Source organism: Salmo salar, chromosome ssa01 (assembly GCF_905237065.1).
Source record: "Salmo salar chromosome ssa01, Ssal_v3.1, whole genome shotgun sequence".
Classification (NCBI taxonomy): domain Eukaryota; kingdom Metazoa; phylum Chordata; class Actinopteri; order Salmoniformes; family Salmonidae; genus Salmo; species Salmo salar.
Window position 1 is genome coordinate 151581525 of NC_059442.1, and position 26957 is coordinate 151608481.

Below are 26957 nucleotides of genomic sequence, written 5' to 3' on the forward strand. Positions count from 1 at the left end.
CCGTCAACCTCTGTTCCCTGTACCACACAGACACACAGACACACACACATTTAGATTTGACATTTTAGTCAGTTAGCAGATGCTTTTATCCAGAGCGACTTACAGTTAGTGCATTCATCTTAAGATACACTATATATACAAAGTATGTGGACACCCCTTCAAATGAGTGGATTCAGCTATTTCAGCCACACCTGTTGCTGACAGGTATGTACAATCGAGCATACAGCCATGCAATCTCCATAGACAAACATTGGCAGTAGAATGGCTCATCCTCAAGAGCTCAGTGACTTTCTACGTGGCGCCATCATAGGATGCCACTATTCCAACAAGTCAGTTCGTCAAATTTCTTCCCTGCTAGAGCTGCCCCGGTCAACTGTAAGTGCTGTTATTTTGAAGTGGAAATGCCTAGGAGCAACAATGGCTCAACTGCGAAGTGGTAGGCCACACGGTCACAGAACGGGAACACCGAGTGCTGAAGCGTGTAGCGCGTAAAAATCATCTGTCCTCAGTTGAAACACTCACTACCGAGTTCCAAACTGCCTCTGGAAGCAACATCAGCAAAATAACTGTTCATCAGAAGCTTCATGAAATGGGTTTCCATGGCCGAGTAGCCGCACACAAGCCTAAGATCACCATGCACAATACCAAGCGTTGGCTGGAGTGGTGTAAAGCTCACCACCATTGGACTCTGGAGCAGTGGAAACTATGTGTCACTATGCATTTGGGGAGGTGGCGTTCTCCTGGCATTTGCCAATCCCAGATTTGTCCGTCAGACTGGCAGATGGTGAAGCGTGATTCATCACATCAGAGAATGCGTTCCACTACTCCAGAGTCCAATGTTGGCAGGCTTAACACCACTCCAGCCAACGCTTGGCATTGTGAAAGGATGATAAGTCCTACGGAAGTTTAGTTTTCCTCCATTTTTGCTCCGCTGCCCGCAGCCCTCTTCTGTAAGCTCAGAGCATGATGGGAGGGCCAAGCCGGCCGGGAGGAAAAGGGGACAGTGCAAGTCATATGGGGCGGAAAGGGAGAAGAGTAGGGTCGAAGAGGCAGAATCAGGAGACAGGAGGGAGAAGGATTTAGCAGAAGGGAGAGATAATAGGATAGAAGAGAAGAGAGTAGTGTGAGAGAGAAAGCAAAGATTGCGATGGCGCATGACCATCTGGGCAGTGGTGGAAAAAGTATCCAATTGTGATACTTGAGTAAAAGTAAAGTAAAAGTAAATATAATTGCTAAAATATACTAAGTATCAAAAGTAAAAGTATAAATCATTCCAAATTCCTTTTATTAAGCAAACCAGATGACATAATTGTATTGTTTTTTAAATGTATGGATAGCCAGGGGCACACCCCAACACTAAGACATATTTTACAAATGAAGCATTTGTGTTTAGTGAGTCCGCCAGATCAGATGCATTAGGGATGACCAGGGATTTACTCTTGGACAATTGTCCTGAGTACGAGTACTTTTGGGTGTCAGGGAAAATGTATGGAGTAGAAAGTACCAATTTTTCTTTAGGAATGTAGTGGAGTAAAAGTAAAAGTTGTAAAAAAAATATAAATAGTAAAGTAAAGTACAGATACCCCCCAAAACGACTTAACTAATACTTTAAAGTATTTTTACTTAAGTACTTTACATCACTGCAGACCAGCAATATTCTGATTAATTAGAAGTCTACCTCATCTGCATCTGGGTAGAGGCTGAGTGGCTAGGGTTGGAGGAGAGGGAGACAGAAAATGAAACAAAGTAGTGATCAGAGACCTGGAGGGGGGTGGCAGTGAGATTAGTAGGCAAACAGCCTGACTTGTGAGTGGGAAAGAACTGGGAAAGGGTGAGGTAAAAAGAGGTAAGGAATGGGAAAGGAAGAGTTGGAAGGTTGAAGTCGCCAAGTACAAAGCGCGGTGAGCCATCGCCAGGAAATTAGCTTATCAAGGTGTCAGGCTCATTGAGGAGCTCTCTAAGGGCACCTGGTGAGCAATACATGACAACAATGTGAAGCTCCCACACACTCACTCACTCACACCCCTAACCCCTCCCCCAACCTCTCCTTACCTGACTCCCAGGAATTGGGGTTGCTCTCCTGGGGCGCTGGACTCACTCTCCATCTTCAGAGAGTCGATGTGGGCGATGGAGATGACAGTAGCAGCCACGTACCAGGGCAGGCCCAGGAAGGAACACACTGCCATCAGAATACCCACCCAGAACAGGTCCAGATGGTACCCACAACCTTTCTGTTGGAGGGGGAGAGAAAAGGTGGAGGGGAGGTAACTTTCAAGAGTTTTTATCTGCAGTTTGTTTTCTGTTTTGCTGTTGTGTTTATGGGTATAGAATGTTTGTTGAATGGTTGTGTTTAGATTGACATTATGTTAATATTTCTTTTAGAAGACTCATAACTATGGAGTTGGGGAGTGACAGGCCTAAGTAAGTAAGTAAGTAAGTATGTTTCTGTGTTCTGTTGTGTTATAATTGCGGTCATACTGTACCTTGAGTTTGTTCTCTTTGCGGTTGACGATGACAGCGCTGATCTGTTGATCCATGAAGATGAGGATGGTGACCAGGAGAGCAGGGACGGCGCTGGCCACGTACACCCACCACGGGTTCTTACCAAACGGCATCACCAACCAGCCACGGTCTGGACGCGTCGGCTACAAACACACACACCAAACACACACACACACACACACACACACACACACACACACACACACACACACACACACACACACACACACACACACACACACACAGTGGTACACATATTTATTTAACCTGTTAGGGCTAGGGGGCAGTATTGACACGGCCGGATAAAAAACGTACCCGATTTAATCTTGTTACTACTCCTGCCCAGTAACTAGAATATGCATATAATTATTGGCTTTGGATAGAAAACACCCTAAAGTTTCTAAAACTGTTTGAATGGTGTCTGTGAGTATAACAGAACTCATATGGCAGGCCAAAACCTGAGAAGATTCCATGCAGGAAGTGGCCTGTCTGACAAGTTGTGTTGCATCTTGGCTCTTTTTATTGAAGACTGAGGATCTTTGCTATAACGTGACACTTCCTACAGCTCCCATAGGCTCTCAGAGCCCGGGAAAAAGCTGAACGATATCGAGGCAGCCTCTGGCTGAAACACTTTATTGCGTTTGGCAAGTGGCCGATCAGAGTACTATGGGCTTAGGCGCGTGCCCGAGTCAACCCCATGCTTTATTTTCTTTCGTCTGTTTACCTAAACGCAGATTCCCGGTCGGAATATTATCGCTTTTTTATGAGAAAAATTGCATAAAAATTGATTTTAAACAGCGGTTGACATGCTTCGAAGTACGGTAATGGAATATTTAGAATTTTTTTGTCACGAATTGCGCCATGCTCGTCACCCTTATTTACCCTTTCGGATAGTGTCTTGAACGCACTAACAAAACGCCGCTATTTGGATATAACAATGGATTATTTGGGACCAAACCAACATTTGTTATTGAAGTAGAAGTCCTGGGAGTGCATTCTGACGAAGACAGCAAAGGTAATAACATTTTTCTTACAGTAAATCTGACTTTGGTGAGTGCTAAACTTGCTGGGTGTCTAAATAGCTAGCCCTGTGATGCCGGGCTATCTACTGAGAATATTGCAAAATGTGCTTTCACCGAAAAGCTATTTTAAAATCGGACATATCGAGTGCATAGAGGAGTTCTCTATCTATAATTCTTAAAATAATTGTTATGCTTTTTGTGAACGTTTATCGTGAGTAATTTAGTAAATTCACCGGCAGTGTTAGGTGGGAGTGCTAGTCACATGCTAGTCACATGCTAATGTAAAAAGCTGGTTTTTGATATAAATATGAACTTGATTGAACAAAACATGCATGTACTGTATAACATAATGTCCTAGGGTTGTCATCTGATGAAGATCATCAAAGGTTAGTGCTACATTTAGCTGTGGTTTGGGTTTATGTGACATTATATGCTAGCTTGAAAAATGGGTGTCTGATTATTTCTGGCTGGGTACTCTGCTGACATAATCTAATGTTTTGCTTTCGTTGTAAAGCCTTTTTGAAATCGGACAGTGTGGTTAGATTAACGAGAGTCTTGTCTTTAAAATGGTGTAAAATAGTCATATGTTTGAAAAATTGAAGTTTTTGCATTTTTGAGGAATTTGAATAACGCGCCACGGGATTACACTGGCTGTTGCGTAGGTGGGACGCAAGCGTCCCACCTAGCCCATAGAGGTTAACCTTTATTCACCCTGCAAGCTCATCACTAAAGTCAGGACCCTGGGACTGAACGACGCCTATGGACTTCCGGTTTGGTTTGGAGCGAGCAGTCGCACTACGCTTCGCTCCACAGGTAATATTACACTTCACTAAATTACAACGGCTTGATTTGTTTGATCTGAGCAATTCTTCTTAGCTAGCTACATAGCCGTCTTTGTATCAAAGATAATTGTGTAGTTTAGAGTAATTGAGTAATTATCGAGGCTAGCTATCTTCGTCCTCCTAACGTAGTCAACACTGCTAGCTGCTAGCTAGCTAGTCATCACTGCTAGCTAGCCAACTTCTACCGACTAGCAGCACTGTAGAAACTTTTACATTACAACGTAACGACTTGATTAGTGTGGTGTTAGTGTTAGTTAGCCAGCTACATAGTTGTCTTTGCTGTCTCTGTATCTAAGATAATTGTGTAGTTTGAGTAATTATTGAGGTGAGCTAGCCAGCCGCGACGCGGCGCCAGACTTAGTCAACACACCTAGTCATCATTAACCCACTGCTAGCTAGCCAACCGTTACCGACTAGCAGCGCTGTAGATACTAATACTTTACAACAGAACGATTTGACGAGTGCAGTGTTAGCTAGCTAGCTACTTAGTTGTCTTTGTCATAGCTTGATAATTGTGTAGTCTAGTAATTACCGAGGCTAGCTAGCCAGCCATCGAGGTTAGCTAGCCAGCTATTTCCGTCCCCCGCGACGCCATTTTTCCTAACCCAGCCAACTATTACCAACGAGCAGCATTGTAGAAACTAAATACATTACAAGGAACGTCTTGATTAGTGTTATGTTAGCTAGCTAGCTACAAAGTTGCTTTGTATCATGACAAGGTGTAGTACTGAAACTATCGAGGTTACCTAGCCAGCTACACGTTCAAAGTCAACAACGCAGCCACTGCTAGCTAGCCTACTCCACCAGCCAGCAGTACTGTATCATTTTAGTCAATAAGATTTTTGCAAAGTAAGCTTAACTTTCTGAACATTCGAGACGTGTAGTCCACTTGTCATTCCAATCTCCTTTGCATTAGCGTAGCCTCTTCTGTAGCTTGTCTACTATGTGTCTGTCTATCCCTGTTCTCTCCCCTCTGCACAAGCCATACAAACACTCCACACCACGTGGCCGCTGCCACTCTAACCTGGTGGTCCCAGCGCGCACGACCCACGTGGAGTTCCAGGTCTCCGGCAGCCTCTGGAACTGCCGGTCTGCGGCCAACAAGGCTGAGTTCATCTCAGCCTATGCTACCCTCCAGTCCCTAGACTTCCTGGCACTGACGGAAACATGGATTACCACAGATAACACTGCTACTCCTACTGCTCTCTCCTCGTCTGACATACCCCTAGAGCATCGAGCCAGCGGGGTGGTGGCACTGGAATCCTCATCTCTCCCAAGTGGACATTCTCTCTTTCTCCCCTGACCCATCTGTCTATCTCCTCATTTGAATTCCATGCTGTCACAGTTACCAGCCCTTTCAAGCTTAACATCCTTATCATTTATCGCCCTCCAGGTTCCCTTGGAGAGTTCATCAATGAGCTTGACGCCTTGATAAGTTCCTTTCCTGAGGATGGCTCACCTCTCACAGTTCTGGGTGACTTTAACCTCCCCACGTCTACCTTTGACTCATTCCTCTCTGCCTCCTTCTTTCCACTCCTCTCCTCTTTCGACCTCACCCTCTCACCTTCCCCCCCTACTCACAAGGCAGGCAATACGCTTGACCTCATCTTTACTAGATGCTGTTCCTCCACTAATCTCTTTGCAACTCCCCTCCAAGTCTCCGACCACTACCTTGTATCCTTTTCCCTCTCGCTCTCATCCAACACTTCTCACTGTGCCCCTACTCGGATGGTATTGCGCCGTCCCAACCTTCGCTCTCTCTCTCCCGCTACTCTCTCCTCTTCCATCCTATCATCTCTTCCCTCTGCTCAAACCTTCTCCAACCTATCTCCTGATTCTGCCTCCTCAACCCTCCTCTCCTCCCTCTCTGCATCCTTTGATTTCCTCTGTCCCCTATCCTCCAGGCCGGCTCGGTCCTCCCCTCCTGCTCCGTGGCTCGACGACTCACTGCGAGCTCACAGAACAGGGCTCCGGGCAGCCGAGCGGAAATGGAGGAAAACTCGCCTCCCTGCGGACCTGGCATCCTTTCACTCCCTCCTCTCTACATTTTCCTCCTCTGTCTCTGCTGCTAAAGCCACTTTCTACCACTCTAAACTGCCTCTAACCCTAGGAAGCTCTTTGCTACCTTCTCCTCCCTCCTGAATCCTCCTCCCCCTCCCCCCCTCCTCCCTCTCTGCGGATGACTTCGTCAACCATTTTGAAAAGAAGGTTGACGACATCCGATCCTCGTTTGCTAAGTCAAACGACACCGCTGGTCCTGCTCACCCTGCCCTACCCTGTGCTTTGACCTCTTTCTCCCCTCTCTCTCCAGATGAAATCTCGCGTCTTGTGACGGCCGGCCGCCCAACAACCTGCCCACTTGACCCTATCCCCTCCTCTCTTCTCCAGACCATTTCCGGAGACCTTCTCCCCTACCTCATCTCGCTCATCAACTCATCCTTGACCGCTGGCTACGTCCCTTCCGTCTTCAAGAGAGCGAGAGTTGCACCCCTTCTGAAAAAACCTACACTCGATCCCTCCGATGTCAACAACTACAGACCAGTATCCCTTCTCTCCTTTCTCTCCAAAACTCTTGAACGTGCCGTCCTTGGCCAGCTCTCTTGCTATCTCTCTCAGAATGACCTTCTTGATCCTAATCAGTCAGGTTTCAAGACTGGGCATTCAACTGAGACTGCTCTTCTCTGTGTCACGGAGGCTCTCCGCACTGCTAAAGCTAACTCTCTCTCCTCTGCTCTCATCCTTCTAGACCTATCTGCTGCCTTTGATACCGTGAACCATCAGATCCTCCTCTCCACCCTCTCCGAGCTGGGCATCTCCGGCGCGGCCCACGCTTGGATTGCGTCCTACCTGACAGGTCGCTCCTACCAGGTGGCGTGGCGAGAATCTGTCTCCGCACCACGTGCTCTCACCACTGGTGTCCCCCAGGGCTCTGTTCTAGGCCCACTCCTATTCTCGCTATACACCAAGTCACTTGGCTCTGTCATATCCTCACATGGTCTCTCATATCATTGCTATGCAGATGACACACAATTAATCTTCTCCTTTCCCCCTTCTGACAACCAGGTGGCGAATCGCATCTCTGCATGTCTGGCAGACATATCAGTGTGGATGACGGATCACCACCTCAAGCTGAACCTCGGCAAGACGGAGCTGCTCTTCCTCCCGGGGAAGGACTGCCCGTTCCATGATCTCGCCATCACGGTTGACAACTCCCTTGTGTCCTCCTCCCAGAGTGCTAAGAGCCTCGGCGTGACCCTGGACAACACCCTGTCGTTCTCCACTAACATCAAGGCGGTGACCCGATCCGGTAGGTTCATGCTCTACAACATTCGCAGAGTACGACCCTGCCTCACACAGGAAGCGGCGCAGGTCCTAATCCAGGCACTTGTCATCTCCCGTCTGGATTACTGCAACTCGTTGTTGGCTGGGCTCCCTGCCTGTGCCATTAAACCCCTACAACTCATCCAGAACGCCGCAGCCCGTCTGGTGTTCAACCTTCCCAAGTTCTCTCACGTCACCCCGCTCCTCCTCCACTGGCTTCCAGTCGAAGCTCGCATCCGCTACACGACCATGGTGCTTGCCTACGGAGCTGTGAGGGGAACGGCACCTCCGTACCTTCAGGCTCTGATCAGGCCCTACACCCAAACAAGGGCACTGCGTTCATCCACCTCTGGCCTGCTCGCCTCCCTACCTCTGAGGAAGCACAGTTCCCGCTCAGCCCAGTCAAAACTGTTCGCTGCTCTGGCACCCCAATGGTGGAACAAGCTCCCTCACGACGCCAGGACAGCGGAGTCAATCACCACCTTCCGGAGACACCTGAAACCCCACCTCTTTAAGGAATACCTGGGATAGGATAAAGTAATCCTTCTAACCCCCCCGTAAAATATTTAGATGCACTATTGTAAAGTGGTTGTTCCACTGGATATTATAAGGTGAATGCACCAATTTGTAAGTCGCTCTGGATAAGAGCATCTGCTAAATGACTTAAATGTAAATGTATGCAACTGTGTCCTGGACTTCCTGATGAGCCACCCCCAACACATCCACGACACTGACCATCAACACGGGGGTCCCTCAGGGGTGTGTGCTTAGTCCGCTCCTGTACTCCCTGTTCACCCTCGACTATGTGGCTGTGCATGATTTCAGCACCGTTTGTTGACACGACGGTGGTAGAACTGATCACCGACGACGATGAGGCAGCCTGTAGGGACAACAACCTCTCCCTCAATGTCAGCATGACAAAGGAGCTGATCATGGACTACAGGAAACGGAGGGCCGAGCCCGCCCCCATCCAGATCGATGGGGCTGTAGTAGAGCGGGCCGAGAGCTTCAAGATCCTTGGTGTCCACATCACTAAGGAATTAAAATGGGCCACACACACACACACACACACACACACACACACACACAGATGTGAAGAGGCCATGGCAGCGCCTCTTCCCCCTCAGGAGGCTGAAAATATTTGTCATGGGCCCCAAGATCCTCACAAAGTTGTACAGCTGCATCACTGGGGCCGAGTTCTCTGCCATCTTATTTTGACTTGTTATTGTTATTAGCTGTTCACAATGTATTCCTTGTACAACTATTTATATTTAAAAAAATATATCTTTATCTTTAATTGTTGTAAAAGGACCCGTAAGTAAGCATTTTACTGTCAGTCTACACCTGTTGTTTACGAAGCATGTGCCAATTAAAATGGAATTTGATTTGAGCCACAATGAGACACGGTTGAGCCCTGTGTGGTGCTAAACACATGCACATCAACCATGCAGTTTACACAGTCAAATCAAAACGACATACGTCACTAAATCTGACAAAAAGACACATGCAACTCACACACATACACCTACAAACAGAGATTGAATTACAGAATGCATGTATCTGTGAATCACACACACACACATATTGGGTTAATGGTTAGAAATACCTTAAACTCTGTGGGTACGATTAGTTTGGGTGTGTCCAGCCCTACAAGCATATCCAGACCCACAAACGTCATGATTGACATGAAGATGGAGAAATCACTGATCAGCTTCCTCAGCTAGGCCCGCCCACACACACAGACAGACAAGAAAGGGGGAGTTGGCAGCCAAGAAAAGGGAAGAAGTTAAGTTTAAACTACTGACCCATTACTCAAAAAACATAAAGGTCCCCCTGTGTCCTCTGTCCCCTTTGTCCTCGTTTCCCCAAGTCCCATGTCTCCTATGTCCCCCTGTGTCCTCTGTCCCATATGTGTCCCCTGTCCCCTATGTCCCCCTGTGTCCTCTGTCCCCTATGTCCCCCTGTGTCCTCTGTCCCATATGCCCCCCGTGTCCTCTGTCCCCATGTGTCCTCTGTCCCCTGTGTGCCCCCATGTCCCCTGTGTCCTCTGTCCCATATGCCCCCCGTGTCCTCTGTTCCCATGTGTCCTCTGTCCCCTGTGTGCCTCCATGTCCCCTGTGTCCTCTGTCCCCTATGTCCCCCATGTCCTTTGTCCCCTGCATCCCATGTCTCATGTTCTATGTCCCTCTGTGTCTCACCTTGGTTGGGAAGTAGCGGCTGGTCTTGAACTTCTTGAGTGAGACGGTCATGGAGTAGGTCCCGAAGAACAGGATGAAGGACATGAGGGCCAGGTCAGGGACGTACTTACAGGTGTTTCCCAACAGGGCGCCGCCATACTTCACACACTCCTTCTTACTCAGCTGACTCCAGTCCAGACCTGTTATGTTATACTACAGAGACAGAGGGGAGAATGGAGAGAATAGAGAGATAGAGAGGCAGAGTAGAATAACAAGGGAAGAGAGAATACAGAGTAGTGCGGACATGGAAGTGGACAGACAGCACAGGGCTGCTAGTGTAGAGACCTGCCACTAAGTCCTGTAACAATGGTAAGTCCTACTATGTTAAGTCTATTTGGACCACATGCAGACTGTCCCCGTAGATTGTTAGTTCCCAAGTCACTTACCAAATCAGTCATGTTATCGTCCGCTAGTGGAACTGAAACATTCAAACCCATTGCAGCGGCTGTTAGAGAAAGAAAGACAGAGATAGAGAGACGTCAGGTGCCCCAGCTAGATTACATGATGCCAGTTTCATGGTAACATGCTAGGTTTGTAGCATGCTGAAGCTGTAGAGGTATACTCACTCGGATAGCAGCCAGCGAGAGATAGATAGAGCGGCAGAAACAGAGAGAGACAGGCAGAGAGAGAGAGACAGAGAGAGAGAGAGACATAGAGAGAGACACAGGCAGCAACAGAGAGAGAGACAGAGGCAGAAACAGAGAGAGCGAGACAGAGAGAGAGAGAGACAGAGAGAGAGAGACAGAGGCAGAAACAGAGAGAGAGAGAGACAGAGAGGCAAAAACACACAGCACACACATCAGTTACAGTAGTTAGGAAAGAGAACACAGACAGTAGTTTATACACTTCCCAAATTATAGCCCTGTCAAGGATGTGCACTCCCTAAACTGTCCTGCAGATGGCAATAGTACACTTAATGTGTGAGGTCTAGTAAAGCTCCCAAAAGAGAGTGAGGAGGGAGAGGAGGATCAGTAGAAGGAAGAGGGTGAGGAAGAAGAGTAGAAGGAGGAGGGAGAGGAGGAGAAGGAGGAGAGAGAGGAGGAGAAGGAGGAAGGAGAGGGAGAGAAGGAGGAGAGAGAGGAGGAGGGAGAGAAGAAGGAGGAGAGAGAGGAGGAGAAGGAGGAGATAGGGGAGGAGGGAGAGGAAGAGCAGTAGAATGAGGAGGAAGAGGAGGAGGGAGAGGAAGAGCAGTAGAAGGATGAGGGAGAGGAGGAAGAGTAAAAGGGGAGAGGAGGAGAAGGAGGAGGAGAGGGAGAGGAGGAGAAGGAGGAGGAGAGGGAGAGGAGGAGAAGGAGGAGGAGAGGGAGAGGAGGAGAAGGAGGAAAGAGAGGAGGAGGGAGAGGAAGAGCAGTAGAAGGAGGGGAGAGAGGAGGAGAAGGAGGAGGGAGAGGAGGAGAAGGAGGAGAGAGGAGGAGGGAGAGGAAGAGCAGTAGAAGGAGGAGGGAGAGGAGGAAGAGTAGAAGGAGGGGGAGGAGGAGAAGGAGGAGAGAGAGGGAGAGGAGGAGGGAGAGGAAGAGCAGTAGAAGGATGAGGGAGAGGAGGAAGAGTATAAGGGGGAGAGGAGGAGAAGGAGGAGGAGAGGGAGAGGAGGAGAAGGAGGAGGGAGAGGAGGAGAAAGGCTCACCCTGGTCTGGTGCGATACATTCACACTTGTATGAGGTAACGTAGTCAGGCTTGAAGCCACGGTTGATAGGGTAGTACTTGAAGGATCCCACCTGTAGTAACACGTTACATAGACAGTTAAGACACTGTGTGTGTGTGTGTGTGTGTGTGTGTGTGTGTGTGTGTGTGTGTGTGTGTGTGTGTGTGTGTGTGTGTGTGTGTGTGTGTGTGTGTGTGTGTGTGTGTGTGTGTGTGTGTGTGTGTAACCCCACCATCTTCTTAATGGCATCAGAGATGAAGATGAAGGAGATGAGGCTGGAGAAGCCCTCCTCAGTGAAGCGCGTGATGTATTTGATGATGTAACTGGCGTCCGTGGCGACCAGGATCAGACACTGCAGACAGGAGTGGAGACCAATCCACAGACGCAGCTCCATATAGTCTATAGTGTTAGACCTGGGACACAGATACACACACAAAAGTCAGTATCAGAAGAAAGGAACTAAGTTAATAAGGAACCTTAAAGGTCCTCAATCATGTCACCATTGCCCTTGATTCTAAACAATAGTGTGCTGCTATTTTTATTGACTTGGCCAAAGCTTTTGATACGGTAGACAATTCTATTCTTGTGGGCCGGCTAAGGAGTATTGGTGTCTCTGAGGGGTCTTTGGTCTGGTTTGTTAACTTAACTACCTCTCTCAAAGAATGCGGTGTATAAAGTCAGAAAGTCTGCTGTCTCAGCTACTGCCTGTCACCAAGGGAGTACCCCAAGGCTCGATCCTAGGCCCCATGCTTCTCAATTTACATCAACAACATAGGTCAGGCAGTAGGAAGCTCTCTCATCCATTTATATGCAGATGATACAGTCTTATACTCAGCTGGCCCCTCCCCAGATTTTGTGTTAAATACTCTACAACAGAGCTTTCTTAGTGTCCAACAAGCTTTCTCTACCCTTAACTTTGTTCTGAACACCTCCAAAACAAAGTCATGTGGTTTGGTAAGAAGAATGCCCGTCCTCCCACAGGTGTGATTATTACCTCTGAGGGTTTAGAGCTTGAGGTAGTCACCTCATACAAGTACTTGGGAGTATGGCTAGACGGTGCACTGTCCTTCTCTCAGCACATATCAAAGCTGCAGGCTAAAGTTAAATCTAGACTTGGTTTCCTCTATCGTAATCGCTCCTCTTTCACCTCAGCTGCCAAACTAATCCTGATTGAGATGACCATCCTACCCATGCTAGATTACGGAGACATCATTTATAGACCGGCAGGTAAGGGTGCTCTCGAGCGGAGAGATGTTCTTTACCATTCGGCCATCAGATTTGCCACCAATGCTCCTTATAGGACACATCACTGCACTCTATACTCCTCTGTAAACTGGTTGATGCTTATTTATAAAACCCGTCTGAGATATCTACTGCAGCCCTCATCCTCCACATACAACACCCGTTCTGCCAGTCACATTCTGTTAAAGGTCCCCAAAGCACACACATCCCTGGGTCGCTCCTCTTTTCAGTTCGCTGCAGCTAGCGACTGGAACGAGCTGCAACGAACACTCAAACTGGACAGTTTTATCTCAATCTCTTCATTCAAAGACTCAATCATGGAAACTCTTACTGACAGTTGTGGCTGCTTTGTATGATGTATTGTTGTCTCTACCTTCTTGCCCTTTGTGCTGTTGTCTGTGCCCAATAATGTTTGTACCATGTTTTGTGCTTCTACCATGTTGTGTTTCTACCATGTTGTTGTTATGTTGTGTTTCTACCATGCTGTGTTGTCATGTGTTGCTGCCATGCTATGTTGTTGTCTTATGTCTCTCTTTATGTAGTGTTGTGTTGTCTCTCTTGTTGAGATGTGTGTTTTGTCCTATTTTTATATTGTATTTATTTGTTATTTTTAATCCCAGGCCCCCGTCCCCAGAGGAGGACTTTTGCCTTTGGTAGGCCGTCATTGTAAATAAGAATTTGTTCTTAACTGACTTTCCTAGTTAATAAAGGTTAAATAAAATAAATAAATAAAAGTGCTTGAAACAAGTATCTGACAGATACTGTGTGTGTGTGTGTGTGTGTGTGTGTGTGTGTGTGTGTGTGTGTGTGTGTGTGTGTGTGTGTGTGTGTGTGCATGTGCGTGTGCGCGCGCACGTATGGCTCACTTGCAGAACTCGTAGAGCAGTTTCTCAAAGATGAGGATGGGTCCAGTGGAACTGAGGATGATGAGAGGTTGACCTCCTAACAGACAGAACACTGTACCTGCTAACGCTGTACCCAGGAAACTCTCCATCACACCCTGCCACAGAGAGCGAGAGTGAGGGGGGTTTGGGGCAGAAAGGGGGAAGGGGAGAGAGAGAGATAGTTAGGAGTTGAGACAGATGTTTGCGTAGGAGTTAAGACAGGTGTGTGTGTGTTTTGGTGTGTGTGTGTATGTGTGTGTTTGTGTACTTGGTAGTTGTCTGTGGCGTCCCCCAGCAGGCCTCCGAAGGTGATGGCATTGGTGATGCAGCCCAGGTAGATGAACAGCACAGCAGAGATGGACTGGATGTGGAATCCCTGGGAGAAATCACTAAGGATCCACGGAACCTTCCTCTTAATGTCCAGCCACAGGCCTCCACAGAACCTGGGGAACGCACACAGAGGTGACTCCATCCACTCTCATTGACTCTGAAAGCAGCCTGAAAGCAGGCTGGAGTCAGGGTTGGAGTCCCCTTGAGGGATAGCATAATAAAGGATAAATAAGTTGTATGAAAGGTAGGGTCAGCAAAATGGCTTTGCCACAAGCAGCACCGCTGCTGTTGTTATAAAAGCACTGGTGTAAGTGGACGCACGTGGCATTTTGGCAACTTAACAAATAAAAACTTTATATCAGAGTTGTGCCTGTACACACGCGTATCTGCCCTCTCATTGGCTAGAATGGCCCCACCTGATCTCGTCTCTTGTCTGCCTTCCATCTTTGTGTACATGTATTTCCATTGTTAGAGCGGTCACTCGACCATCTTGTCAATATAATTGATAAACTTGCCCCGACTGACTTCCTAAATGTAATTTTGTTTTTGTCGGGGGCAGTACGCGCAGCACATACTCGGCATATAGGCACTGTATGCACTGATCTACGTCATATCGCTGACTCTACCTTTACATTGAAATGAGCCAAAATCCACAAAATCGTGAGTAATGCACCACAAAGCTCCTCTCCCAACACTCCCAGTTCTCCCAGTTCTCCCATCGCTCCCAGTTCTCCCAGTTCTCCCATCGCTCCCAGTTCTCCAGTTCTCCCATCGCTCCCAGTTCTCCCAGTTCTCCCTTTTCTCTCATCGCTCCCAGTTCTCCCAGTTCTCCCTTTTCTCTCATCGCTCCCAGTTCTCCCAGTTCTCCCATCGCTCCCAGTTCTCCAGTTCTCCCATCGCTCCCAGTTCTCCCAGTTCTCCCAGTTCTCCCATCGCTCCCAGTTCTCCAGTTCTCCCATCGCTCCCAGTTCTCCCAGTTCTCCCTTTTCTCTCATCGCTCCCAGTTCTCCCAGTTCTCCCATCGCTCCCAGTTCTCCAGTTCTCCCATCGCTCCCAGTTCTCCCAGTTCTCCCTTTTCTCTCATCGCTCCCAGTTCTCCCAGTTCTCCCATCGCTCCCAGTTCTCCCATCGCTCCCAATTCTCCCATCGCTCCCAGTTCTCCCAGTTCTCTCAGTTCTCCCAGTTCTCCCATCGCTCCCAGTTCTCCCAGTTCTCTCAGTTCTCCCAGTTTTCCCAGTTCTCCCAGTTCTCTCAGTTCTCCCATCGCTCCCAGTTCTCCCAGTTCTCCCATCACTCCCAGTTCTCCCATCGCTCCCAGTTCTCCCATCGCTCCCAGTTCTCCCAGTTCTCCCATCACTCCCAGTTCTCCCATCGCTCCCAGTTCTCCCAGTTCTCCCAGTTCTTCCAGTTCTCTCAGTTCTCCCAGTTCTCCCAGTTCTCCCAGTTCTTCCAGTTCTCTCAGTTCTCCCAGTTCTTCCAGTTCTCCCAGTTCTTCCAGTTCTCTCAGTTCTTCCAGTTCTCTCAGTTCTCCCAGTTCTCCCAGTTCTCCCAGTTCTCCCAGTTCTCTCAGTTCTCTCAGTTCTCCCATACCTGCCAGTGAATTGCAGTTCCTCTCCCAGCTCGTGGGGGGCTGGCATCTCCTCGTCCTCTCCTCCTCCTGCCCCCCCGACCATCCCGTTTACCTGGCCCAGCTCGTTCAGGTTCAGCACAGACTTCCTGTTGGGGGTTGGAGGGGGGAGGTGGAGGGGTAGCAAGTTTTAGTTGTGGTGGGAGGGGAACGGGGAAGAGATCCCTGACCCAGTCCAAACACAATCACTTCTCCTTCTTCCACTTCCTTCCCTCCCCTCCTTCACTTCCTCTCCTCTTCTGACTGACTGACTGACTGACTGACTGACTGACTGACTGACTGACTGACTGACTGACTGCCTAACTCCTTATCTGACTCTAACTAACTCCTTATCTGACTCTAACTAACTCCTTATCTGACTCTAACTAACTAACTAACTAACTAACTAACTAACTAACTAACTAACTAACTAACTAACTAACTAACTAACTAACTAACTAACTAACTAACTAACTAACTAACTAACTAACTAACTAACTCCTTATCTGACTCTAACTAACTAACTAACTAACTAACTAACTCCTTATCTGACTCTAACTAACTAACTAACTAACTAACTAACTAATTGCCTAACTGCCTAACTAACTGCCTAACTGCCTAACTAACTGCCTAACTAACTGCCTAACTAACTGCCTAACTAACTGCCTAACTAACTGCCTAACTAACTGACTAACTAACTAACTAACTAACTAACTAACTAACTAACTAACTAACTAACTAACTAACTAACTAACTAACTAATTAACTAACTAACTAACTAACTAACTAACTGCCTAACTTACTGCCTAACTTACTAACTGCCTAACTTACTGCCTAACTAACTAACTAACTAACTAACTGATTGCCTAATTGCCTAACTAACTAACCAACTAACTAACTAACTAACTGCTTAACTGCTTAACTGACTTCCTAACTGCCTAACTTACTGCCTAACTTACTAACTGCCTAACTTACTGCCTAACTAACTAACTAACTAACTGATTGCCTAATTGCCTAACTAACTAACCAACTAACTAACTAACTGCTTAACTGCTTAACTGACTGCCTAACTGCTTAACTTACTAACTACACTGAACAAATGAATAGATCTGATAGGTGGTTCATCCTCTGTACCTCATGTCGGCAGAGGGGACTTTCTTGGGGGGCTCGATGCGTATTTTGGGGTCCCACTCTCCTGGTGGCAGAACGATGACCTCATCCAGAAACTCATCAATCCCAGCGATCAGGTCATCACGGTCCCGGGCTTTATATGCCACATCACTAAACAACTGACAAGACAGCACACCACACAGTTCCACACAGCATATGATGTTATGAGTGTGTGTGTGTGTGTGTGCTTATGCGTGTGTTAATGAAGAGGTCAGAGTTGAACTGCAGAGCCCTGGCTGTAAGATATTGATTGAGTGTGTGAAGTAATGTATCCACTGAATATCTTGAGCTTATGAAAAAACCCATGAATCTAAACACTCTTATTTATGGCTCAGCTTAATTAACTTTTAAGCACACAAAAAGATTTGGTCATTCTTACGTCATCCACCATGAGCGTAGCAATGGCTCGACCAATCTCGTTGTAGGACTTGCCTTTGCCATGAGGACCAAGCAAGACAAACAGAAACCTGCCAGAAGACAAGGGGTTAACACACCTGTAGAGCAGTAGGACACACAGACGCATGCTCACACTCATGCACGCACAAGCACACACACCTGGTAGGTACGGGGACCTCGGTCAGGCCTCCCAGTGTGGTAGCTTGGGCCAGACGTACGAACGCTACAAATGGTTTGTCCAGGAAGTCCACTTCTCCAATCAAAACATTAGACGCCTCGGCATCACGAGGAATCTTCTTCATGAACTTGTTCTTCAGCTAGAGTGGAGAGAAAGCAGGATGGTCGAGAAATAGAGAGAGAATGGAGAGAAGGCAGGATGGTAGAGAAAGAGAGAGAGAATGGAGAGAAAGCAGGATGGTAGAGAAACAGAGAGAGAGAATGGATAGAAAGAGGTGGCTGAGGATCAATAACTATTTATTTAGAGAGCAGAATTCAGAATAATTATAAGGCATCTTGGCATTGTAATTAAACCTAATGAAGGCTATTGTAGCCAACATGCTGTTATAGGGCTAAAGTAAAGCAGCATTTACAATGTAAAGGCATTTCTTTACTGTCCTTTCACACAGCATTGCAGCTGAAGTTATGTCATCATTATATCAGTGTCGATATCTAATCGATAGCTGATCACTCACCGCATGTGATGCCTAGGACACGATGCAAGTACACACACTCCAATGGTACTGTAGCTCATTATTGCAACACACACACACCCACACACACAATCTCCATTGGCGACTCAATATTTCTGCATACTTCACTCATACAAAATCACACAACCCTGCTGAAAAAAACAGCATGGTCTATGCTGGTCAGAGCTGGTCGGATGCTGGTCAAGCTGGTCGAGCTGGTCTGACAAGTATGGCCTAACTGGTTCTGCTGGCCGACCAGCATGGTTTAGCTGGTTATGTTGGCAGATGAGCCTTCATTGTGTTATCGCTGGTGACCAACCTTCGTTGTGTTTTGGACACTGGAGACTTGCTTACAAAGTGATGTTTAATTCCTATTGGAATCCAGCCAGAGTGGATTCCCACAATCTACATTCAGAATAATGGCCGTGGTTTTGCAGACCAGGAGTGGTGGAAAAAGTACCCAACTGTCAGTTGAGTAAAAGTTGACCTTTGAGAAATAAAAAATAAAAATAAAGACACCTTAATAGAAAATAACTCCAGTAAAAGTGAAATTCCCCCAGTAAAATAATACTTCAGTAAAAGTCTAAAAGTATTTGCTTTTAAATAGTCTTAAGTATCGAAAGTAAATGTCAATGCTAAAATATACTTACTGTAAGTATCATAAGTAAAAGTATAAATCCTTTCACATTCCTTATATTAACAAACCAGACGGTACGGTTTCCAAGTTTTTTTATTTAGGAATAGCGAGGGCACACTCCAACACTCAATTTACAAGCAAAACATTTGTGTTTAGTGAGTCTGCCAGATCAGAGGCAGTAGGGTTGACCAGGGATGTTCTCTTGATATGTTTGTGAATTGGACCATCGTCCTGTCCTGCTAAGCATTCAAAGTACTTTTGGGTGTCAGGGGAAATGTATGGAGTAAAAAGTAAATTATTTTCTATAGGAATGTAGTGAAGTAAAAGTAAAAATTTTAAAAAATATAAATAGTAAAGTAAAGCACAGATACCCCCCAAAACGACTTAAGTAGTACTTTAAAGTATTTTTACTGAACTACATCACACCACCGCAGACCAGCAATATTCGGATTAATTGGGAGTCTACCTCACTTGGGATTTGAACTCACAACCTCTCGGTCACTGACATAGCACACATCCCTGCAGCCCCCACAAGGCGTGTCTTTATTTTTATTTATGTTTGTATTATTTGTGAGCCATAACTTTTATTACTTTGATTCCATTATTGGAGTCCTCCAGGTTGATGCATTAATATGCACCGAAAGGTATTGATACCACTAGGTGAATCCAACAGATCTTTTTGTTGGTGGCCTTTACACTGGTGATCGTTACCTCACTTCCTCATTCTATTGAGATAACTTTTCCTGAAACCAACCAACTTTCTCTTCTCTCATAATAGGTTTGTAATACATAACTATACAAAATATACCTTGAAATAGTAAGATAACATGTTTTGCTAACACTTTTATGGGCTGTGTGATGTTTAAGGTTTATTTTTGAGTTGTTTTTATCGAACCTAGAAAATGCTAAGTCTCCCCATTGTAAGTAATGAAGTCACGCTAGGTGGAAAGGATTTAACATGGAGGTGAACCTAACAAAATGGCGTGGCTGACTTTTCAAAGATAAAGATGACTTTGTTATATTAAACGAAGGCTCAGATTTATATACTTATATGTTGCACTATTGAATACTTGTGGTTGATGTTTTAGTAATTTATATTTTTACCTAATTAATGGTTAGAAAGTTCACTAGCTAGCCTAGCCTTATGCTAATTACTAGTTTAGCCCTAGCTATATGCTTAGATGTTTATGTATTTTACTGTTAGTTGTAGCACGGCTAGTGGGGGTCATTGTGGTCGATTTTGTAGCATTGGATAACATGTTTACACTACTATAATGGGAAATCTGTTGAGATGTGTTGGACAAATGCACATACAATTTGATGGTTTTACCTGCTAGATATCATACATGGCTATAAGTGAATAGCCTTTTTTTTTGGAACAGATACTAGCTAACTATTCGAATAGCAATAGTTACGTATATGTACTGTTAAAGAGACTGAACATAGGACATGAAAGCATGTGAATGTATATTTTTTTATGTATATATTTTCTATTGATAATGAGAACTGTGAATTTATATTTTTCTACAAAACAATTGTACTGAACCAGATAATTGACCTTTGACACTTATGGAAAAAATATGTTTTTTAAACTCATTGAAAGTACTTTTTCTGAAACCAGCCAACTTGCTGTTTTACAGGCAACATAATATATGTTTTTCTGGTCTCAATCCTGGGCCCGTTAACAAACACGTCATAAGCCATTTATTACAGGAAATTAGCTTTAAAACTGCAAAGATATCTCAATCTCATTGCAAAATGTGTAGGATACCATGAAATTAGCTCTAAAACAGTCATTTTTTCAATCTGCTAGATGGGACAAAAAAAATCCCCCCAAATAAAAAATAAATTGTTTTATTTTGTGTTTTTGGTGGGGGTTGGGGTCCAGAGGTTGGGTCCACCAGACAAAACAGGGTTGTGCATGGCTTGTATGCAAGGCACACTTGATCTACTGGTGGGCAAACACTTTTGTGTTGATCTAGTACACAATTGGAAAGGTCTTTGTCATTGAACAGCATCACTTTCACTCTATCCTGATGGTACTTTAGTCACATATACATTGCCAGCACTGCCCATCCCTCACCGAAATGCTCGGAACTCAACATGGGTAGTTGCTTTTCAGCACGTGGACTTGTTTTGGAGGAAGAAGCATTCAAGCAAGCAAGGGATGGCCTTTTTGATGCTGAACATTACTTGTAAGTAGCAACATTGGATATTTATATTGATTATTGGTGTTATTGTTATAATGTGTAGTTATTGCTATAATATTAGTTACATATTGAGTTCAGCTAGTGTAGCTAGTAGCTTAGCCTAAAGAAAGGGACAGAGTGGAAACATAAGGCACATTATAATGCGAACAAAATGTTAAGATTGAAATATATTATTGAACACTATGCATCTGACATGTAGAATATGAGATCCTGTCTGCTCTGTTTATGACATTTGTTTCTGTCACGGAAAATGTATAACTATCGCCGGAGCAACTTGAATCAGAGATGACCAAGAGACTCAACTAGTGATTACATTAATTCCTGTAATGCGTGCGTGCGCGAGGAAGTATTCAGGCAGAAGTCAAGGGAAAATTGTCACGTTCTAAGCTACAGGGAGTAATCGCATTTTGAGTGAAAGTTGGATCTTGTTTTTCTATCGACTACTTTCCATTATATGTCAAGTTTCATAAGCGATATATGGTTATGCTATTTTTCAATAGCATAACCAGTTTGATATGTATTTTATTGGAAACATGTTGTTATGATCATGTTATCTGTCTTAGGGCTGGCTAATGCTACCACACATTCATTGACGATACCCTGCACATATTGAATCATTTTACTTCAGGAATGATGTTGAACCCCTGCTCGAATGAAACCTCTCTCCTGGATGAAACAATTGATCAGTCACTCTCCCCCATCCTCACCTACAGGTACTCCTGTCTGGCTGAGTAAGTGCTGTATAGCCTATTTGAGGCGATATAAAGAAATGCTGAACATGCTGAAAATCTATTGTGGTCCCACAGGGACCCTGTTTATAGTGTCTGTAGGCTATCCAGCGCTTAAAAAAATGTATCTAGACATAATTACTAGACATTTGCACAAAGTATTCAGACCCCTTCACTTTATCCACATTTTGTTACGTTACAGCCTTATTCTAAATTTGATTAAATAAATAAAAAAATCCTCATCAACCAACAAACAATACCCCATAATGACAAAGCAAAAACAGTTTAAAAAAACAAAAAACAGATACCTTATTTAAATAAGTATTCAGACCCTTTGCTATGAGACTCGAAATTGAGCTCAGGTGCAGCCTGTTTCCATTGATCATCATTGAGATGTTTCTAAAACTTGACTTGAGTCCACTTGTGGTAAATTCAATTGATTGGACATGATTTGGAAAGGCACACACCTGTCTATATAAGGTCCCGCAGTTGACGGTGCATGTCAGAGCAAAAACCAAGCCATGAGGACGAAGGAATTATCCATAGAGCTTCGAGACAGGACTGTGTCATGGCACAGATCTGGGGAAGGGTACCAAAACAAATTATGCAGCATTGAAGGTCCCCAAGAACACAGTAGCCTCCATCATTCTTAAATGGAATAAGTTTGCAACCACCAACTCTTCCTAGAGCTGGCCGCCCGGCCAAACTGAGCAATCAGGGGGAGAAGGGCCTTGGTCAGGCAGGTGACCAAGAACCCGATGGTCACTCTGACAGAGCTCCAGAGTTCCTCTGTGGAGATGGGAGAACCTTCCAGAAGGACAACCATCTCTGCAGCACTCCACCAATCAGGCCTTTATGTTAGAGTGGCCAGATGGGAGCCACTCCTCAGTAAAATGCACATGACAGCCACCTTCGAGTTTGCGAAAATGCACCTAAAGGACTCTCAAACCATAAGAAACAAGATTCTCTGGTCTGATGAAACCAAGATTGAACTCTTTGGCCTGAATGCCAAGCGTCACGTCTGGAGGAACCCAGGCACCACTCATCACATGGCCAATACATCCCTACGGTGAAGCATGGCGGTGGCAACATCATGCTGTGGGGATTTTTTTCAGCAGCAGGGACTGGGAGACTAGTCAGGATCGAGGGAAAGATGAATGGAGCAAAGTACAGAGAAATCCTTGATGAAAATCTGCTACAGACTGCTCAGGACCTCAGACTGGGGCATAAGTTCACCTTCCTACAGGACAAGACAATGCAGGAATGGCTTCGGGACAAGTCTCTTAATGTCCTTAAGTGGCCCAGCCAGCACCCGGATTTGAACCCGATCTCTGGAGAGGCCTGAAAATAGCTGTGCAGCGACGCTCCCCATCTAACCTGACAGAGCTTGAGAGGATCTGCAGAGATGAATGGGTGAAACTCCCCAAATACAGGTGTGCCAAGCTTGTAGCGTCATCAAATCAAATTTTGTTGGTCACATACACATGGTTAGCAGATGTTATTGCAAGTGTAGCGAAATGCTTTTGCTTCTAGTTCCAACAGTGCAGCAATATCTAACATGTAATCTAAGAATTCCACAACTACCTATTAGTATGCGCCCGGCCCGCCACAGAAGTCGCTAGAGCATGATGGGACAAGGACATCCCGGCCAGCCAAACCCTCCCCTAACCCGGATGACACTGGGACAATTGTGCACCGCCCCATGGGTCTCCCAGGTGCAGCCGGCTGTGACAGAGCCTGGACTCGAACCAGGATCTCTAGTGGCACAGCTAGCACAGCAGTGCCTTAGACCACTGCACCACTCGGGAGGCCCCACAAGAACTACCTAATACACACACATCTAAGTAAAGGAATGGAATAAGAATATATACATATAAATATATGGATGAGGATTGACAGAGTGGCATAGGCAAGATGCAATAGATGGTATAAAATACAGTATATACATATGAGATGAGTAATGCAAGATATGTAAACATTATTAAAGTGACTAGTGATCCATTTATTAAAGTGGCCAATGATTTGAGTCTGTATGTAGGCAGCAGCCTCTCTGTGTTAGTGATGGCAGTTTAACAGTCTTATGGCCTTGAGATACAAGCTGTTTTCAGTCTCCTGTACTGACCTCGCCTTCTGGATGGTATCGGGGTGAACAAGCAGTGGCTTGGGTGGTTGTTGTCCTTGATGATCGTTTTGGCCTTCCTGTGACATCAGGTGTTGTAGGTGTCCTGGATGGCAGGTAGTTTGCCCCCGGTGATGCGTTGTGCAGACCGCACTACCCTCTGGAGAGCCTTGCAGTGATACAGCCCAACAGGACGCTCTCAATTATGCATCTGTAAAAGTTTGTGAGGGTTTAAGGTGACAAGCCAAATTTCGTCAGACTCCTGAGGTTGAAGAGGCGCTGTTGCGCCGCCTTCACCACACTGTCTGTGTGGGTGGACCATTTCAGTTTCCACCTTCTCCACTGCTGTCCCGTCGATGTGGATGGGGGTTGCTCCCTCTGCTGTTTCCTGAAGTCCACGATCATCTCCTTTGTTTTGTAGACGTTGAGTGAGAGGTTGTTTTCCTGACACCACACTCCGAGTGCCCTCACCTCCTCCCTGTAGGCTGTGTCGTCATTGTTGGTAATCAAGCCTATTACTATTGTGTCCACTGCAAACTTGATGATTGAGTTGGAGGCGTGCATGGCCACGCAGTCATGGCTGAACAGGGAGTATCTTCATACCCAAGAAGACTCGAGGCTGTAATCGCTGCCAAAGGTGCTTCAACAAACTATTGAGTAAAGGGTCTGAATACTTATGTAAATGTAGTATTTCAGTTTATATTTTTTTATTAATTTCCAAACATTTTTCTAAGCTAATATGATCTGTTAGTTGGATTTATTGCACCTTTTACTGAAATGGTTGTTCCAGTTTAGGTAGGTTTAGGTAGTCTCATGTATTCATCTTTCTAACCCTTCCCAGTCAGGCTGGATTCCAATAGGAATTAGACATCACTTTGCACTCCAGCATAATGTGACTTGATTCTGGTTTTGCGGGTGACCAGCATATGTTTCCAAAACACAACACAGGCTAGTTAGTCACAAGCAAAAACACAACAAAGGCTGGTCACCAGCAAAAACACAATGAAGGCTGGTCACCAGCTAATGCTGGCCTGTGCTGTTTTTTCTTTCAACAGGGAAGCTCAAATCTTAGTGCAGTAAACATGCCTCACTCCTACCCCCCAGTAGCACGTGGGAGTGGAGTGGTTGGTGCTTAGGTCAAAATCACCTAATCTTTTAATGCTGCTTTCAGAGTCAACTCATTTTCTGCCTGTCACCCCCTCTCGCTCTACCTCTACCCCTCTCTCTCTCTACCTCCCCCTCTACTCCTCTTTCTATATATATATATAGTAGGGAGAAGAAGTATTTCATACACTGCCGATTTTGCAGGTTTTCCTGCTTACAAAGCATGTAGAGGTCTGTAATTTTTATCATAGGTACACTTCAACTGTGAGAGACGGAATCTAAAACATAAATCCAGAAAATCACATTGTATGATTTTTAAGTTATTAATTTGCATTTTATTGCATGACATAAGTATTTAATACATCAGAAAAGCAGAACTTAATATTTGGTACAGAAACCTTTGTTTGCAATTACAGAGATCATACGTTTCCTGTAGTTCTTCACAAGGTTTGCACACACTGCAGCAGGGATTTTGGCCCACTCCTCCATATAGACCTTCTCCAGATCCTTCAGGTTTCGGGGTTGTCGCTGAGCAATATGGACTTTCAGCTCCCTCCAAAGATTTTCTATTGGGTTCAGGTCTGGAGACTGGCTAGGCCACTCCAGGACCTTGAGATGCTTCTTACGGAGCCACTCCTTAGTTGCCCTGGCTGTGTGTTTCGGGTCATTGTCATGCTGGAAGACCCAGCCACGACCCATCTTCAATGCTCTTACTGAGGGTAGGAGGTTGTTGGCCAAGATCTCGCAATACATGGCCCCATCCATCCTCCCCTCCAATACGGTGCAGTCATCCTGTCCCCTTTGCAGAAAAGCATCCCCAAAGAATGATGTTTCCACCTCCATGCTTCACGGTTGGGATGGTGTTCTTGGGGTTGTACTCATCCTTCTTCCTCCAAACACGGCGAGTGGAGTTTAGACCAAAAAGCTCTATTTTTGTCTCATCAGACTACATGACCTTCTCCCATTCCTCCTCTGGATCATCCAGATGGTCATTGGCAAACTTCAGACGGCCTGGACATGCGCTGGCTTGAGCAGGGGGACCTTGCGTGCGCTGCAGGATTTTAACCCATGACGGCGTAGTGTGTTACTAATGGTTTTCTTTGAGACTGTGGTCCCAGCTCTCTTCAGGTCATTGACCAGGTCCTGCCGTGTAGTTCTGGGCTGATCCCTCACCTTCCTCATGATCATTGATGCACCACGAGGTGAGATCTTGCACGGAGCCCCAGACCGAGGGGGATTGACTGTCATCTTGAACTTCTTCCATTTTCTAATAATTGCGCCAACAGTTGTTGCCTTCTCACCAAGCTGCTTGCCTATTGTCCTGTAGCCCATCCCAGCCTTGTGCAGGTCTACAATTTTATCCCTGATGTCCTTACACAGTTCTCTGGTTTTGATCCATTGTGGAGAGGTTGGAGTCTGTTTGATTGAGTGTGTGGACAGGTGTCTTTTATACAGGTAACGAGTTCAAACAGGTGCAGTTAATACAGGTAATGAGTGGAGAACAGGAGGGCTTCTTAAAGAAAAACTAACAGGTCTGTGAGAGCTGGAATTCTTACTGGTTGGTAAGGTGATCAAATACTTATGTCATGCAATAAAATGCAAATGAATTACTTAAAAATCATACAATGTGATTTTCTGGATTTATGTTTTAGATTCCGTCTCTCACAGTTGAAGTGTACCTATGATACAAATGACAGACCTCTACATGCTTTGTAAGTAGGAAAACCTGCAAAATCGGCTGTGTATCAAATACTTGTTCTCCTCACTATATATATATCTCTGTGATCTACACTCTAGAAAAGAAGGATCTAGAACCTAAAGGGTTCTTCGGCTGTCCCCATGGGAGAACCTGTTAAGAGCCCTTTTGGGTTTCAGGTAGAACCCTTTCCACAGAGGATTTGACCAGGAACCCAAAATGATTGTTCCATGGGGATAGCCGAAGAACCCTTTTGGAAACCTTTTTTTTCTAAGAGTTGAGCCTGTTAACTTACTGCCTGAAACAGACATAAACAAAACCTCCATACAGTTTAAACGTGTATATCTAGAAATACCTCCCCCTTCTAGGAATATCTCTCTCTCTCTCTCTCTCTTCCCCCCTATTAGGGTGCAGGTTAAAACCAGGCTGTCAAGGCTCCTACATGTACAACAGTTTGATATGAGAATATGGATATGAGTGTGTGTGTGTGTTTTTGTTTGTGTGGCGGTGTAAGGGCTGTCGTCGCAAGAAAACCAAGATGCAGCGGAGGTTGTGGATTCATTATGAATATTTAATAAAA

General features: G+C 45.6%; 1 protein-coding gene across 2 annotated transcripts in view; it reads right to left on the reverse strand.

The window, feature by feature from the left end:
• Window positions 1-26957, reverse strand: part of LOC106568526 (electrogenic sodium bicarbonate cotransporter 4) — a 58154-nt gene that overhangs the window by 2196 nt on the left and 29001 nt on the right. For both annotated transcript variants that reach the window (XM_014138957.2, XM_045692257.1), the window contains exons 9-22: window positions 17354-17511; window positions 17178-17265; window positions 16763-16917; window positions 15613-15738; window positions 13961-14135; window positions 13675-13808; window positions 11799-11979; window positions 11549-11639; window positions 10311-10342; window positions 9886-10077; window positions 9294-9407; window positions 2484-2645; window positions 2053-2231; window positions 1-17 (exon numbers count right to left, since the gene is read on the reverse strand). The exon at window positions 1-17 is cut by the window's left edge and continues 56 nt beyond it. In XM_014138957.2, coding sequence (XP_013994432.1) covers window positions 1-17; window positions 2053-2231; window positions 2484-2645; window positions 9294-9407; window positions 9886-10077; window positions 10311-10342; window positions 11549-11639; window positions 11799-11979; window positions 13675-13808; window positions 13961-14135; window positions 15613-15738; window positions 16763-16917; window positions 17178-17265; window positions 17354-17511 — 1804 coding nt within the window. The remainder of the gene's footprint in view (window positions 18-2052; window positions 2232-2483; window positions 2646-9293; window positions 9408-9885; window positions 10078-10310; window positions 10343-11548; window positions 11640-11798; window positions 11980-13674; window positions 13809-13960; window positions 14136-15612; window positions 15739-16762; window positions 16918-17177; window positions 17266-17353; window positions 17512-26957) is intronic.